Source organism: Schistocerca cancellata, chromosome 8 (genome assembly GCF_023864275.1).
Source record: "Schistocerca cancellata isolate TAMUIC-IGC-003103 chromosome 8, iqSchCanc2.1, whole genome shotgun sequence".
Taxonomy (NCBI): Eukaryota; Metazoa; Arthropoda; class Insecta; order Orthoptera; family Acrididae; genus Schistocerca; species Schistocerca cancellata.
In genome coordinates this window covers 261,251,697-261,268,501 of record NC_064633.1, presented here as the reverse complement: position 1 = coordinate 261,268,501, position 16,805 = coordinate 261,251,697, and the positions used below count along the sequence as shown (strand labels likewise).

The 16,805-nt window shown below is 42.7% G+C and overlaps 1 protein-coding gene across 2 annotated transcripts in view; it reads left to right on the top strand.

The window, feature by feature from the left end:
* Window positions 1-16,805, top strand: part of LOC126094630 (myrosinase 1-like) — a 192,588-nt gene that overhangs the window by 104,496 nt on the left and 71,287 nt on the right. For both annotated transcript variants that reach the window (XM_049909114.1, XM_049909113.1), the window contains exon 9: window positions 7,037-7,188. In XM_049909114.1, coding sequence (XP_049765071.1) covers window positions 7,037-7,188 — 152 coding nt within the window. The remainder of the gene's footprint in view (window positions 1-7,036; window positions 7,189-16,805) is intronic.

The window sequence follows — 16,805 nt, the reverse complement described above, 5'->3', positions numbered from 1 at the left end:
ACACTGGCGGAAAGAAAATCGCAATACCAAGAAGGAGTTTTTCTAGATAAACGAAAGTTAGTAGGTCTGTTTCATCATCTGAAAGATGACTTCTGTTCAGAATTAGTGCCAGTCGTGAAAGAGTGCCGCTAGTAGCTCCACTATGAAGACGCATACCACGTTTGCTTTAAATACACGTGAGCGTTAGTTACCTCTGAGAAAGGACGTAGTAAGTTGATGTTAGTCAAGAATGTTTTCAGGCGACAAAGACGCCATTATCAACACCGCACCGTGTTTGAACGAGGTCGTGTAATAGCGCTACGGGAAGCAGAATGTTCCTACCGCTATACTGCAGAAACACTTGTCAGTAATGTAGCAATTGTACATGATTGATAATAGCGCTGGTTACGAGAATGTACGATCGCAAGAAGACCGGGCTCTGGACGGCCACGTGGCACTACCGAAATGGAAGACCATCGTGTTTGGCATAATGCTCTGGCGCACGGTACTGCATCTGAAGCAGCAATCTGAGGAGTAACTGGCACCAAGATGACACAACGAACCGCTACAAATCGATTACTTCAAGGACAGTTCCGAGACAGACGCCTCTTAGCGTGCATTCCACTCACCCGAAACCACCCCACCTGCGACTGCAGTGGTGTCAAGCTCATTGGGGATGGACGTCTGTTGTGTTTTCTGATGAAAGCTGGTTTTGCCTCGGTGCCAGTGATCGCCGTGTGTTGGTTAGAACGAGGGCAGTTGATGGCCTGGAACCAACCTGTCGGTGTGCTAGACACATTGGACCGACACCTGGTGATATGTTCCGGGGTGTGGTTGAGGTATGACAACAAGAGTCCTCTCGTGGTTATCCACGACACCCTGATTGCAAATTTGTGCGTCAGTCTAGTTATTCGATCTTTGTGCTCCCATTCAAGAGCAGTATTCCAGGGGTTGTTTTCCAACAGGATAACGCTCGCACCGCTGTTGTAACTCAGCATGCCCTACAGAGTTACGACATGTTATCTTGACTTGCTCGGTAACTAGATCTGTCTCCAGCCGAGCACATATGGAACATCATCCGACGACAACTCCAGCATTAGCCGTTCCTGTATTGACCGGCCACGTGCAAGAGACATGGAATCCATCCCACTAACTGACATCCGGCACCTCTAAAACACAATGGATGCACGTTTGCAAGTTTTCATTAAACATTCTTGCGGTTGCGACGCTTATTAATGTACCAGCGGTTCACATTTGCAATGGCTTTTCTCGCGCTGGTATTAACCTGTGATCTTGCAGTCTTAACCACTTAAATATGTTACCAATACAAATGTATTCCCGACATTTCATTACTCTGCATTAATTACTTTTTGGTACTGTGATTTTTCCAAACATTGTAGATGCCAGACAGTGATAAACGCTGACGGGGGGCCATAAAGCTACTGAGGCTCTGAAAGTCGACTGAGAAGCAACCAGGATGACGGAATGAATGATTGTTTCCACTTTCTTTTCGTCATCTGTCTGTCATTTCAGTTCTTTTTATGTAAACAATCGAGGATATAATGTTGTTTCGTAGTGCAGTTAATCAGTTAAAGATAAAGATTTGATTTGGTAACATACATAGTCCATAATTATTGCTGAATGGTGTACGGCAGACGCCCAAAGTGACGTTCCTTAATTCTTTTGAGCAGTGTATCTTCCTTATAACATCACGTACTTACAACGCCACCAGGAGGTATTCACTGTCGCGGTGGTGGGCCGTCGTCATAATGTTTTGGCTGCTCGGTGTATATGAATGCACACAACCAGCAGATAGAAACTGACGTGAGCCGTCACGAAGCAGCTGAAATGCGCCATCAACAAAGATTATCTATTTGTTTAGACCCGTGTTGTTGATGACTGTTAGTCTCTTGGTTTACCACCAAGGCACAACGGATGAACTACAGGGGTTCCTTAAAGAATGCCCTTCCTGGCTTTCAGGTCTGCTAGGAGGTTTGCGTTCATCAGAGCGACGAGACATTTCCACTTGCACGATGCAGCTTCTGCTGATTTCAGTGTTGGTGCCGTCGGCTTCGCAGTAGTCTGCTGAGAACACAGTAGGCGTTGATTGTTACGGAGAGGTTGACCCACCCCCTCCACCTTAACCTCTTACGATGTACGGAATCTCGGAACCAAATACAAGGAATCTTCGAGCCCGCTTCGTGGAAGGTTGGGAGACCATACACGACACTGCAGACATACGTTACATATTTATTGCCTGACAAAAGACGTGAAGCATTCTTAAGGTGAGGAGGAAACGAATTGGAGCTTCGCATTTTAAGAGTGTAGACGAGGCTATTTCAGTGATTACAGAATCAGGTCAGATTTACAAAGAACCGGGAAAATATGAGTCCACATAAAAGTATGACGTTTCACGCTCCCCTCTCCCTCACCTACATGCGTGCACTGATTCAGTTGTGAAGCGTGTCGAAAATCTGTTGTATCGTCTCCTGAGGCAATCTGGCCCATAACTGTTGTAACTGACTTCGATATCCCGCATACTAGGACCGAGGTGACATCCGAATTCTGTTATATCTGGGGATCTTGCTGGCCAAAGGAGTACCTTAACTTCACTAAGACTGAAACTTCGCAGGAGAGCTTCTGTAAAGTTTGGAAGGTAGGAGGCGAGGTACTGGCAGAAGTAAAGCTGTGAGGACGGGGCGTGAGTCGTGCTTGGGTAGCTCAGTTGGTAGAGCACTTGCCCGCGAAAGGCAAAGGTCCCGAGTTCGAGTCTCGGTCCGGCACACAGTTTTAATCTGCCAGGAAGTTTCATATCAGCGCACACTCCGCTGCAGAGTGAAAATCTCATTCTGGGGATTCACTAAGACTGTTCATACAGACAAGTGCCATCAGTAGATAGCGTTACCCTGTTACAAAATGGCACCACGAAACTGTCATATGTGAGGTCGCAGGATGTCCGTGACGTATCGTTGTCCCGTCACAGTTCTACATCTACATCTACATCTACATCCATACTCCGCAAGCCACCTGACGGTGTGTGGCGGAGTATCTGTATCGGTTCTTCCTTCTATTCCAGTCTCGTATTGCTCGTGGAAAGAAGGGTTGCCGGTATGCTTCTGTGTGGGCTCTAATCTCTCTGATTTTATCCTCATTGTCTCTTCACGAAATATACGTAGGAGGGAGCAATATACTGCTTGAATATTCGGTGAAGGTATGTTCTCGAAACTTTATCAAAAGCCCGTACCGAGCTACTGAGCGTCTCTCCTGCAGAACCTTCCACTGGAGTTTATCTATCATCTCCGTAACGCTTTCGCAATTACTAAATGATCCTGTAAGGAAGCGCGCTGCTCTCCGTTGGATCTTCTCTAGCTCTTCTATCAACCCTATCTGGTACGGATCCCACATCGCTGAGCAGTATTCAAGCAGTGGGCGAACAAGCGTACTGTAACCTACTTCCTTTGTTTTCGGATTGCATTTCCTTAGGATTCTTCCAATGAATCTCAGTCTGGCATCTGCTTTACCGATGATCAACTTTATATGATCATTTCATTTTAAATCACTCCCAATGCGTACTCCCAGATAATTTACGGAATTAACTGCTTCCAGTTGCTGACCTGCTATATTGTAGCTAAATGATAAGGGATCTTTCTTTCTATATATTCGCAGCACATTACACTTGTCTACATTGAAATTCAATTGCCATTCCCTGCACCATGCGTCAATTCGCTGCAGATCCTCCTGCATTTCAGTACAATTTTCCATTGTTACAACCTCTCGATACACCACAGCATCATATGCAAAAAGCGTCAGTGAACTTCCGATGTCATCCACAAGGTCATTTATGTATATTGTGAATAGCAACGGTCCTATGACACCCACCTGCGGCACATCTGAAATCACTCTTACTTCGGAAGACTTCTCTCCGTTGAGAATGACATGCTGCGTTCTGTTATCTAGCAACTCTTCAATCCAATCACACAATTGGTCTGATACTCCATAAGCTCTTACTTTGTTCATTAAACGACTGAGGGGAACTGTATCGAACGCCTTGCGGAAGTCAAGAAACACGGCATCTACCTGTGAACCCGTGTCTATGGCCCTCTGAGTCTCGTGGACGAATAGCGCGAGCTGGGTTTCAGACGACCGTCTTTTTCGAAACCCATACTGATTCCTACAGAGTAGATTTCTAGTCTCCAGAAAAGTCATTATACTCGAACATAATACGTGTTCCAAAATTCTACAACTTCCCTTAATCACCCATGCCCGCATCTCGTGGTCGTGCGGTAGCGTTCTCGCTTCCCACGCCCGGGTTCCCGGGTTCGATTCCCGGCGGGGTCAGGGATTTTCTCTATCTCGTGATGGCTGGGTGTTGTGTGCTGTCCTTAGGTTAGTTAGGTTTAAGTAGTTCTAAGTTCTAGGGGACTGATGACCATAGATGTTAAGTCCCATAGTGCTCAGAGCCATTTTTGAACCTTAATCACCGCCAGTCGTGACGTGAAATCATACCCCACCCCTCCAAAAATCACGGCGACACGAGTAACACAGTTCCGTCTCTCCAAAACATTGGAAGAATGGGACCTCTCCAGATTGCTGCCAAACTCGCCAACGGTGGCAGAAACGCAGTTTATCGCTGAAAACAATGCGATCCCATTTATCGATAGTCCATGCTTCCCAGTCACGGTACCACTCCTAACGCAGCTATTTTTGCTGTGGTGTTAATGTCATTCTACGTGTGGGATGGTAATTCCATAATCCGGCTGCTACTATCCTCCGACCAATGGGATGTGGAATGATACAGTATATTGCATGCCTTATTCTCCGATGGCGGGCGCAGTTGTAAAGAAGTTACGATGTTGTTGGTGCACAACATGGTGATCCACTCTTGCCAGTGGTCAGACGTGGTCGATGGGAACACTGACAACGCATCTGCTTGCCCTCCTGTTTCCATGCAGTTACACACCGGGCCCCTGTCAATCCTAATGCGGCATAAATTTGGGCACTGTACGATGAGACAAGCTGGCCAAACGGAGACCTACACTGAGGCCGCTTTCAAATCCCTGTCAGGTGCTGATAACGCTGTTCGGCACCGATCTCATGGCATCAACGTGTCACTCATTTATCGCTGATCATCTGACACTTTTCACATCTTAATTGCACTGAAACGTCAAAGAAACTGGTATAGGCATGCTTATTCAAATACAGAGATATGTAAAGCCGGCCGCTGTGGCCGAACGGTTCTAGGCGCTTCATTCCGGAACCGCGCTGCTGCTACGGTCTCAGGTTCGAGTCCTGCCTCGGGCATGGATGTGTGTGATGTACTCAGGTTTAAGTAGTTCTAAGTCTAGGGGACTGGTGACCTCAGATGTTAAGTCCCATAGTGCTTAGAGCCATTCGAACCATATGAAGTGGGGATTTTCCCGCACGACCATTCCACGAGTGTACCGTGAATGTCAGGAATGCGGTAAAACGTCAAATCTACGACATCGCTGCGGCCGGAAAAACGGCCTACAACACGACCAACGACGACTGATCCTGCAGGAACGGGACCAGCGACGACTGAAGTGAATCGTTCAACGTGACAGAAGTGCAATCCTTCCGCAAATTGTTGCAGATTTCAGTGCTAGACCATCAACAAGCGTCAGCGTGCGAATCGTTCAACGGAACATCATCGATATGGGTTTTCGGAGCCGAAGGCCCACTCGTGTAAAATTCATGACTGCTTGACACAAAGCTTTACCCCTCGTCTGGGTCCGTCAACGCCGACATTGGACTGTTGATGACTGGAAACATGTTGCCTAGTCGGACGAGTCTCGTTTCAAATTGTATGGAGAGGGCGGACGTGTACGGCTATGGAGACAACGTTATGAATCCATGGGCCCTATATGTCAGCAGGGAACTGTTTAAGCTGGCGGAGGCTCTATAATGGTGTGGGGTGTGTGCAGTTAGAGTGATACGGGACCCCTGGTACGTCTACATACGACTCTGATAGGTGACACGTACGTAACCATCCTATCTGATCACCTGCATCCATTCATGTCCATTGCGTATTCCGACGGACTTCGGCAATCCCAGTAAGACAAAGCGACACCCCCACACGTCCAGAATTGCTACAGAATAGCTCCAGGAACACTCTTGTAAGTTTAAACACTTACACTGGCCACCAAACTCCCTAGATACGAACATTATTGAGCATATCTGGGATGCCTTGCAACGTTCTGTTCAGAAGAGATCTCCACCTTTTCGTACTCTTAGGGATTTGTGGACGGCCCTGCACGATTCGTGGTGTTCGCTCCAACAGTACTTCAGACATTACTCGAGTCCATGTCGCGTCGTGTTGCGGCACTCCTGAGTGCTAGCGGTGGCTCTACACGATATTAGGCGGGTGTACCAGTTTCTTTGGCTCTTCTCTATATATCGTACCACGCCTTGCAATACTAAATACGAACATACCTAAAACCTGTCACAGAGAATTGCAAATCTAATAATTTACATACCAGCCAATGGTGCCTACGTGCAATAAGTTACATGGTGATCTGAACACGTCTTCTGCGTGCTTCACGCTTTATGACAGGCAGTGTGTATGTGAGGAACGTGCCCTGAATATTAGCCACAAATTCTTACACCAGACAAGCTTTTACTTTACTGATGAAACGTACAACAAAATATAGACGTAGCATCTGCTATTCTTACTGAACACAACAAATAGGTTACCAATACAACACAGGCAATGTTTTTGTCCGTGTCTTTGTGTTTGTGTGTGTGTGTTTTGTGTGTATATGTATATATGTGTGTGTGTGTGTGTGTGTGTGTGTGAGAGAGAGAGAGAGAGAGAGAGAGAGAGAGAGAGAGAGAGAGAGATCAATGAAATTATTAATAATCAAAGTACTGGTAACATTAGTAGCAAGTACTGGTAGCAGTAACAACAGCAGAATCACAAAATCATGAGGCGCGAATTCTCTCAGGAGGCTCACTATCACCACGCAGGCAAGACATTAAATTCTACCCTTTTTCCTTTTCACTTCCAGACGTTCTGAAACAAACATTTGATTGTTAATAGATGCTTCCGACTTCTTGGGAATCACACACTACTCATCGCATCAAATCACTAACGGAACGTCAGGCAGCATTCCATCCATGCAGTATGATATCGGGGCTGTCAGCGGCCTCTTAGATGGCTACCCAGTAGTTGATTCTTCACCTATTAAAGACGTAAGTACCCCAACATCTCACTGGTTAACTGAAGCACAGGCCCGCATCTCGTGGTCGTGCGGTAGCGTTCTCGCTTCCCACGCCCGGGTTCCCGGGTTCGATTCCCGGCGGGGTCAGGGATTTTCTCTGCCTCGTGATGGCTGGGTGTTGTGTGCTGTCCTTAGGTTAGTTAGGTTTCAGTAGTTCTAAGTTCTAGGGGACTGATGACCATAGATGTTAAGTCCCATAGTACTCAGAGCCATTTGAACTGAAGCACAGGGAAAGTAAATTAACTCATAGAGAGTAAAAGTTCATCAACCTAAAAGGCACGACACTTTAAATTCGGAAGACTCAATATAGAAGTAGAGCTTTCTTGGATGTATCACATTCAGGATCGCGTGCAGAAACTGAATGCTTCTGCTTTCACTGTAGGACTAAGGTGCCTTCTCATCGAAAGTGGAAAGTGAAAGATTGTTTACTTTTCTTATTTTTACTTTATCTTACACAGTGGACTATGATGGGACAAACGAGTGCATTCAAACATTTTCTCTTCCCAAAAAAGTACTATCAAAACGATATCTCCTAGTAACCCGCTATTTTTATGTAGTCTGTTGTTCGAGCATCTCAGAATTCTTCTTCTACACCTGCAGAAAATCCCTCTCGTGGTAAGTGTGATCAGTAATGTCAATTTTTTGAAAAAGAAAAAGAAGCGTTGCATTCTCATTGCGAACACTAGGAGAAAAACAATTTTCACTTGGTTAATATTACCTTTGCCACTGTTCAGAAAGCTACACACTACTCTACCTGTGTTGCATTTCTTTAATCTTTGTGCTAAAGGTTCGCGACTTTGAGTTAGTTGTGTGAATATACTATTGAAAAACTTTTGCATTCTGTAAATTATGTTTGTAGGGAACCCTTTGTAACATGTCCGAATATTTTTAGCCCAAATTGTTTTATGGAACGTAAGGAAATCAATAGATATAAATAAATAAATTTATTGTGGTGTACATTATGTAAGTCCTTGGTAGGTAAGACCAGAAGTCCTCAAGAACGGCACTCCAACCTTACACATGAGGAGAGTTTCCTTTGGAGTTCGATTACGATCGCAAATGTCGATGTACAGTGAATTTACAGGCGTGGACTTCACACTGCCCGTCGCCATTCTCCTCAAATCACTTTTCAATACGTCTTCTCTTGCACCACATTTTAAACTTCGGGGAAAACTTCATATTTAGGGGAAAAGACATGTGCCATTAAGGTATGTAATGTAAAGCAATAGATTAAGCCATACTTTTACAACATGCTTGGCTTACAAGAGTCATTGGCATTATGCTCTCTGTAATAAACTGTAGGGCAGGAGTAGCTAGGAAATTAGATTTTCGTTGGCCTGTAAATAAACCATAATAGTAATAGATTTTGCATGAAAGTAAAATCATTTATTTGTAGGAGTTGGATTTCGTCTTTAAAAAGGACCCAAAATGTTTGCTTTATCATTTGTTCGGCAATTACCCGACATGTGAAATTTAGATTTTACTGATTTATGGGAATTATTTTACATTCTACTTACAGGATAACAAGTTCCTATGCGGTATGTATGACATAATTAACACGAACAGTGATGCAATTAATAGAGCAGGATTAGATTGAAATATAGTTCGACAGCTTATGCGTCAACTACTGCAGCTGTAGGACATTAAGGATCTCAAAGTGTAAGTCAGGTGGGGAATATAAAACTTTTATTCAGTCTAAGTAAGTGAACAACTGACAATGAATAATACAGAGGAATGTTCAAAAACTAAACTAAAATGACACTAAAACCTGTGGGACTTTTATTTAATTGAAAGACTGCAGGAACAAAAAATGAATAAGAATTCTTCGAAATCTGGGCAGCACGCAAAAGAAAGATAAATAAAACTAATATTTAATTTGAGTAACTGATTATTCCAGATAAATAACAAAATGAGAAAAATGTGAGCTGCTTTCTGAGCTACTTCACGGACACGAAACACACATTCTTCAAATACAGTGGGGTGCCATCATAACCAGATGATAGTTGGGAAGCAAAACCTCTGCTGTCCAAGTTCTCTCCTGTACGCTCATGATTCTCAAGCGCAATTGCCATTCAGAAATTGCAAACGGCATCATTGCGATCCAGGAGGTTGGTACTGGTTTCGAACAGTCTCTCTCCATTGCTCAGTACCATCTGCACTGATTCTTGTGGTTGGTGCATTACTTTGGATTGGACAGTCCGCATTTTTGGAGGGAAGCAGCGAACTTTCTCACGCTAGAGAAGTGCTGGCAGGCAGCTACCCTCTGATGAACAGACAGAAAGGCAAATTTCACCTTCAGGCACTCCTCGGAGGAAAGCTGTGGAGGCCAACGTCAGATTGGAATGTATACCGCAGAGACAGGCTGGACAGTGAAGGGGAGATGTGTTTATAGCGATAAGAAGTGCAATAGTATCGAAGGAAATTGACGGAGATCCGAAATGTGAAATAATTTGGGTGAAGGTCACTGTTAAAGCATGCTCAGACATGGTAATAGGATGTCTCTATAGGCGCCCTGGCTCAGCAGCTGTTGTGGCTGAGCACGTGAAGGATAATTTGGAAAATATTTCGAGTAGATTTCCCCACCATGTTATAGTTCTGGGTGGAGATTTTAATTTGCCGGATATAGACTGGGAGACTCAAACGTTGATAACGGGTGGCAGGGACAAAGAATCTAGTGAAATTTTTTGAAGTGCCTTATCTGAAAACTACCTTGAGCAGTTAAACAGAGAACCGACTCGTGGCGATAACATATTAGACCTTCTGGTTACAAACAGACCCGAACTATTTGAAACAGTTAACGCAGAACAGGGAATCAGCGATCATAAAGCGGTTACTGCATCGATGATTTCAGCCGTAAATAGAAATATTAAAAAAGGTAGGAAGATTTTTCTGTTTAGCAAAAGTGACAAAAGTGATTTCAGAGTACCTGATGGCTCAACACAAAAGTTTTGTCTCAAGTACAGATAGTGTTGAGGATCTGTGGAAAAAGTTCAAAACCATCGTACAATATGCGTTAGATGAGTATGGGCCAAGCAAGATCGTAAGAGATGGAAAAGAGCCACCGTGGTTCAACAACCGAGTTAGAAAACTGCTGCGGAAGCAAAGGGAACTTCACAGCAAACATAAACATAGCCAAAGTCTTGCAGACAAACAAAAATTACGCGAAGCGAAATGTAGTGTGAGGAGGGCTATGCGAGAGGCGTTCAATGAATTCGAAAGTAATGTTCTATGTACTGACTTGGCAGAAAATCCTAAGAAATTTTGGTCTTATGTCAAAGCGGTAGGTGGATCAAAACAAAATGTCCATGTAACCTCCCCCTCACTTATCGACCTTAATGACAGTAAAAAATTAAACTGCGTGTACCTAATGGAAATTTGGGAAAAGCAATCGTCACCGAAGTTAATTTGTCGGTAAAGAGGGAGGAAAGGGTTACATCTAAATGAAAGGAAAAATGCTAATGAAACTGGTGGAAATTAATTTTGAAAAGGGGTAAAGTTAATAAAGAAAGTAAATGTGCGGCCGCTACGTTAACAATCAACTAGCGGTAATTAGATATTTGAGATTTGTGGGAAATTACGGTCGCCAGTCCTAAGGACAATTACTATAGTAACTGAAAAAGAAAGGTTATTACACATATAATTAGCACTAGAAGTGTGGCAACTGAAGGTTGACACGTGCAGTGTGAAAACTGAAGGTTTGTCAGAAGTAACAAATTTCGCTACACTCTGACTTAATTTAGCAAAAGAATTAATAAAACAGGAAAATCGAAAGTTAATTTAGTGACTGAAGTTAATAGTGAGCTTTCTTTCTGAAGCACATCAAAATTCAGTAAAATACGGTTAGTCTTGGACTACCTCAACAATCATTTCAAAAGCTACTTGAATCTACGCAATTTAGAAATAAGAGATTTAACTTTGAACTTGAATTAAATGATTCTGAACAATTAACAATAGTAAAATTTAGTACGTACCAAGCTAAGCTGCAGTCACATGTAAGCTAAAATACGGTAACAAAACTCGCACTCTTAATTTGTGCTTGTGTAATCTGAATATTGTAGCCAGCTATGAATACTTTAACTGAACTTTGAAATTAAAGCAGTGAAATAGAATTAGCTATATTACTTTAATTTCAACGACACCCGGGTTCATTTCGGAAAAGGAAGGGACCCTGCTTGGTAATGCAACTGGGACAATGAGCAACAAAGGTTCATGCTACGTTGCTGTAATTTTGTGATTTGAACAGTTTTAAAAGCTGAGGTCTGCCATACAGTTCTAAAACTTTACGTGCGTCCAGTCTTCCTTGTTGGTTGATTGAAGGTTTGAAGCCGTCGATCGAGGAGGTTGCGACAGTCACTCATTGTCGGCCGTCGCTGTTGCAGAAGCTGGATGTTGGCGCGCCTTCTTCTCGACACGGTCACCAGACGAAACGGGCTCTTGATGTGCGCCAGCTAATGCTTCGCGTCCGCGACACCATGTCAGAAACTATCATCGCAAGTCGAGCGCAATTACACGCTGCCAAACCCCGAAAGCGCGGCAACTCGCGGGAGCTTCACACAACACACCTGGCTACTCCAGCCAGACTCTCTCTGCCCGCGCTACACGCGCCAGAGTTAACACTCCCAAAGATCCTACACACTTTGATTGTTCACACGACCTATCGATGTAATCGTTCGATAGCAGTTTTCCCTAGGCAAGACCCAGCGGAAAAATACAAATAATATTTACGAAACAAACCAATTATACATCGACATAAATGCATACATATATATATATATATATATATATATATATATATATATATATATATATATATATATATATATACAAATAGTAAAACAATTACAATATACGAAGACACAGAAATGTTATATATTCAGGTAACAAAAATAAGGAAAACAAATTTATAGTACAATAGATGGAAATAGGAGGATATGCATTTCCGGCGTTACATCCAGACACTCTGTGACCAAACTGGTACTGAAACAGAGGATGACAGACTAAAGGCCGAAATAGTAAATGTCTTTTTCCAAAGCTGTTTCACAGAGGAAGACTGCACTGTAGTTCCTTCTCTAGATTGTCGCATAGATGACAAAATGGTAGATATCGAAATAGACGACAGAGGGACAGAGAAACAATTAAAATCACTCAAAAGAGGAAAGGCCGCTGGGCCTGATGGGGTACCAGTTCGATACACAGAGTACGCGAAGGAACTTGCCCCCCTTCTTGCAGCGGTGTACCGTATGTCTCTAGAAGAGCGTGGCGTTCCAAAGGATTGGAAAAGGGCACAGGTCAAACCCGTTTTCAAGAAGGGACGTCTAACAGATGTGCAGAACTAGAGACCCATATCTCTAACGTCGATCAGTTGTAGAATTTTGGAACACGTATTATGTTTGAGTATAATTACTTTTCTGGAGACTAGAAATCTACTCTGTAGGAATCAGCATGGGTTTCGAAAAAGACGATCGTGTGAAACCCAGCTCGCGCTATTCGTCCATGAGACTCAGAGGGCCATAGACACGGGTTCACAGGTAGAAGCCGTGTTTCTTGACTTCCGCAAGGCGTTCGATACAGTTCCCCACAGTCGTTTAATGAACAAAGTAAGAGCATATGGACTATCAGACCAATTGTGTGATTGGATTGAAGTGTTTCTAGATAACAGAACGCAGCATGTCATTCTCAATGGAGAGAAGTCTTCCGAAGTAAGAGTGATTTCAGGTGTGCCGCAGGGGAGTGTCGTAGGAGCGTCGTTATTCACACTATACATAAATGACCTTGTGGATGACATCGGAAGTTCGCTGAGGCTTTTTGCGGATGATGCTGTGGTATATCGAGAGGTTGTAACAATGGAAAATTGTACTGAAATGCAGGAGGATCTGCAGCGAATTGACGCATGGTGCAGGGAATGGCAATTGAATTTCAATGTAGACAAGTGTAATGTGCTGCGAATATACAGAAAGAAAGATCCCTTATCATTTAGCTACAATATAGCAGGTCAGCAACTGGAAGCAGTTAATTCTATAAATTATCTGGGAGTACGCATTAGGAGTGATTTAAAATGGAATGATCATATAAAGTTGATCGTCGGTAATGCAGATGCCAGACTGAGATTCATTGGAAGAATCCTAAGGAAATGCAATCCGAAAACAAAGGAAGTAGGTTACAGTACGCTTGTTCGCCCACTGCTTGAATACTGCTCAGCACTGTGGGATCCGTACCAGATAGGGTTGATAGAAGATATAGAGAAGATCCAACAGAGAGCAGCGCGCTTCCTTACAGGATCATTTAGTAATCGCGAAAGCGTTACGGAGATGATAGATAAACTCCAGTGGAAGACTTTGCAGGAGAGACAGTCAGTAGCTCAGGACGGGCTTTTGTTGAAGTTTCGAGAACATACATTCAACGATGAGTCAAGCAGTATATTGCTCCCTCCTACGTATATCTCACGAAGAGACCATGAGGATAAAATCAGAGAGATTAGAGCCCACACAGAGGCATACCGAGAATCCTTCTTTCCACGAACAATACAAGACTGGAATAGAAGGGAGAACCGATAGAGGTACTCAAAGTACCCTCCGCCACACACCGTCAGGTGGCTTGCGGAGTGTGGATGTAGATGTAGACGTAAATGTAGATGCGTGTTGGCAAGCAGATTAACACGAGGAGCTGTCAACAATAGGTACAATGCAGTATTTCGGGAAACGGGACCATTTCCGCTAAAACTGGCGACCACCCAGGAGCTGCTCATTCCCTGCTTTGGATGCACCATGAAAAATCTTCTGCCGAACCTACGAGAATCTGCCGAATCCTGTAGAACCAATCCCTTCTGGGGAGAAGACGAATATTTTCCACTCCAAACAAAATGTAGCAAGTTCACATAACTAATGATAATATAATCGTAACAAAATCACCAAGTAGTTTGCGATACAGATGTTACGAAGTCTTATCTAGATAAATAGTATGTTCCGGACGTTCTTCAGCGGTTGCTTTCAAATTTTGACACAACATTGCATTCGAATACAAGCGTGTTTTTATATACCTACAGCAGCAACAAATGTTATGGTACATCTACATACATATGCGCAAGCCACCATACTGTTCATGATGGAGGGTACCTTGTACCACAGCTAGTCTCTCTCTCTCTCTCTCTCTCTCTGTCTCTCTCTCTCGTTGCACTCGCGAATGGCGTGAGGGAAAAGGTGATTCCTATCTGCTTCCATACAAAGCGTGATTTCTCTTACCTTGTATTTGTGAGGCGTCTAAAAACCCAGTCACTCAGTCTGGTTAAACATCATGAGAGTTAATTAAAATAAAATTGTTTTTCGACATTTATGTCTAGAATAACAGACATAGAAATGTATTCTGATCAATTTTGGAACTAAGGTTGTAGATAGGCAGTGCCTATGTTTGTTGTTGTTATAAAGAGCTGTTACACAATTATAGTCATCTTGTACTCTTGATGTTGTAGATAATGTCACAGCTCACTGTTCTGTGAAATGGAAGGGATATGCTCTCTGCAAAAGGTCAGGGTTTGAAACGTTTTTGGACCAAATCTTTCTCCTTGCTATCGATGGTCCGGCGTAATGTGTTCATGAAACAGTTATGCCAATAATCAGTTCCTTTTCACTTTTGAAAAAGTGCCATTGGATGAACGTTTAAATAAGAGATTTATTTATAACCACTTTTTTGTAGTTGATCAGAATCAAAATCAAAACATTCTTGAATATAAAAACTTTCATACATGGTCGAATCTTTACAAATCCTACATAAAAACAAAATACTATGAGAATAAGTCCCAGATTTATCTCCCCCATGTCTGTTCTCCACAAACTTTTCTCGCAGACTCCTATTCTTCAACTGTTTACAGAAAACACAAAATTGGCAAGGAAATTACATTTCGATAGTACAAAGAGTTTAATGAATGTCAGAACGCTCAGACTACGAAAATCTTTAAGTAGAAAATATTATTCGAATTACAAATATCTTTTAAAAAGAATGAATGATTTCCTAACCATAAATATAATTTCTACAATGAGTTTTTATTAATTTATCAATGGCCAAAAGTTTATTTACTGATGACTGGCAAAAGTGACAAATATGATTTCGAAAGATAATTAATGTTTTCAGGGATAAAATGAAACTATAAAGAAACAGATTTTCAAAGTATAAAGAAAAAAAATGCAGTATGTTAAATTAAATTTCGACTGATAGTCGCTAAATATCTGAATAGTCCCGAAAACATCCATACTGAAAATAAGATACGCAGATTTCAAAGAAACAATTTCAGAAAAAGAATGGTATCGAGAGATCCATTTGATACAGCTGTATCGTCATCTACTGCTGAACAGATACCACAAAGGCACAGGTTTGTTTCAGCCTTATGCAAGATTTACGTTGATAGTGGAATGATTGCTTTGCTTTGCTGGTTCTGTAAACTGTGTAAATTGCGTTTTGCGAAAAGTATGTCGTATTGCCTTCAGAAACTTCATGAAGCAGTTCTCTAGCACTCATATCTTGATCGAACCTACCACTGCAGAACCTCTATTAATTGACTGGGAATTCCGAACATTCCAGCGGTATTCAAGAATGGGTCGCACGAGTGTTGTGCAGATGGGATGTTTTACAGATGAGCTACACTTCCCTACTGCACATCCCTTTCACAGATGAGCTGCACTTCCGTAGAATACTCCTTACAAACAGAATTCGACTATTCACTTTACCTACACCGGACCTTGTATGTTCATTCCATTTCATATCGCTTTGAAATGTTATACCTAGGTACTCAATCGATGTGACTGTCTCAAGCACCACACCACTACAGCAATATTCGAATATTACAGGATTGTTTTCCCTACTCATCTGCGTTCCTGTGTTTTACCATATTTAGAGCAAACTGCCATTCGTTAAACCTAACAGAAATTCTGTCCACATCATCCTGTATTGTCCTATGGCCAACCAACGACGCCACTTCCCTGTAATCTACAGTTTCATCAACAAACTTTTGCTGCTCTCCTTATCTGACAGATCGTTTATGTATACAGAAGACAAGAGCGCTCCTATCATACATCTGTGGGGAGTCTCTGACGATACCTTTAATGACAAGTTGTGTCTCTCTGAAAGATCTTCACGTCATTGACAATCTGAGAATTTCCGTATGAACACAGCATACTGACAGCAAAACCGTATCGTGTCACCGTTGAAGCCAATTTAAAGCCAGAATTAATCCATCTAAGATAAACAATAAATAATAAAAATTGGCCGGCCGAAGTGGCCGTGCGGTTAAAGGCGCTGCAGTCTGGAACCGCAAGACCGCTACGGTCGCAGGTTCGAATCCTGCTTCGGGAATGGATGTTTGTGATGTCCTTAGGTTAGTTAGGTTTAACTAGTTCTAAGTTCTAGGGGACTAATGACCTCAGCAGTTGCGTCCCATAGTGCTCAGAGCCATTTTAATAAAAATTGCAATAATGGAAAGTAAGCAGACCGAGTTTTGAAGCCTGAGAATGTAAAAGACAAAGAAGAGCAGGCCACAGCACAGCGACACTTCTTGTTTCTCCCATAGATAAAGATCGTAATACATCACTTCAGAATGAT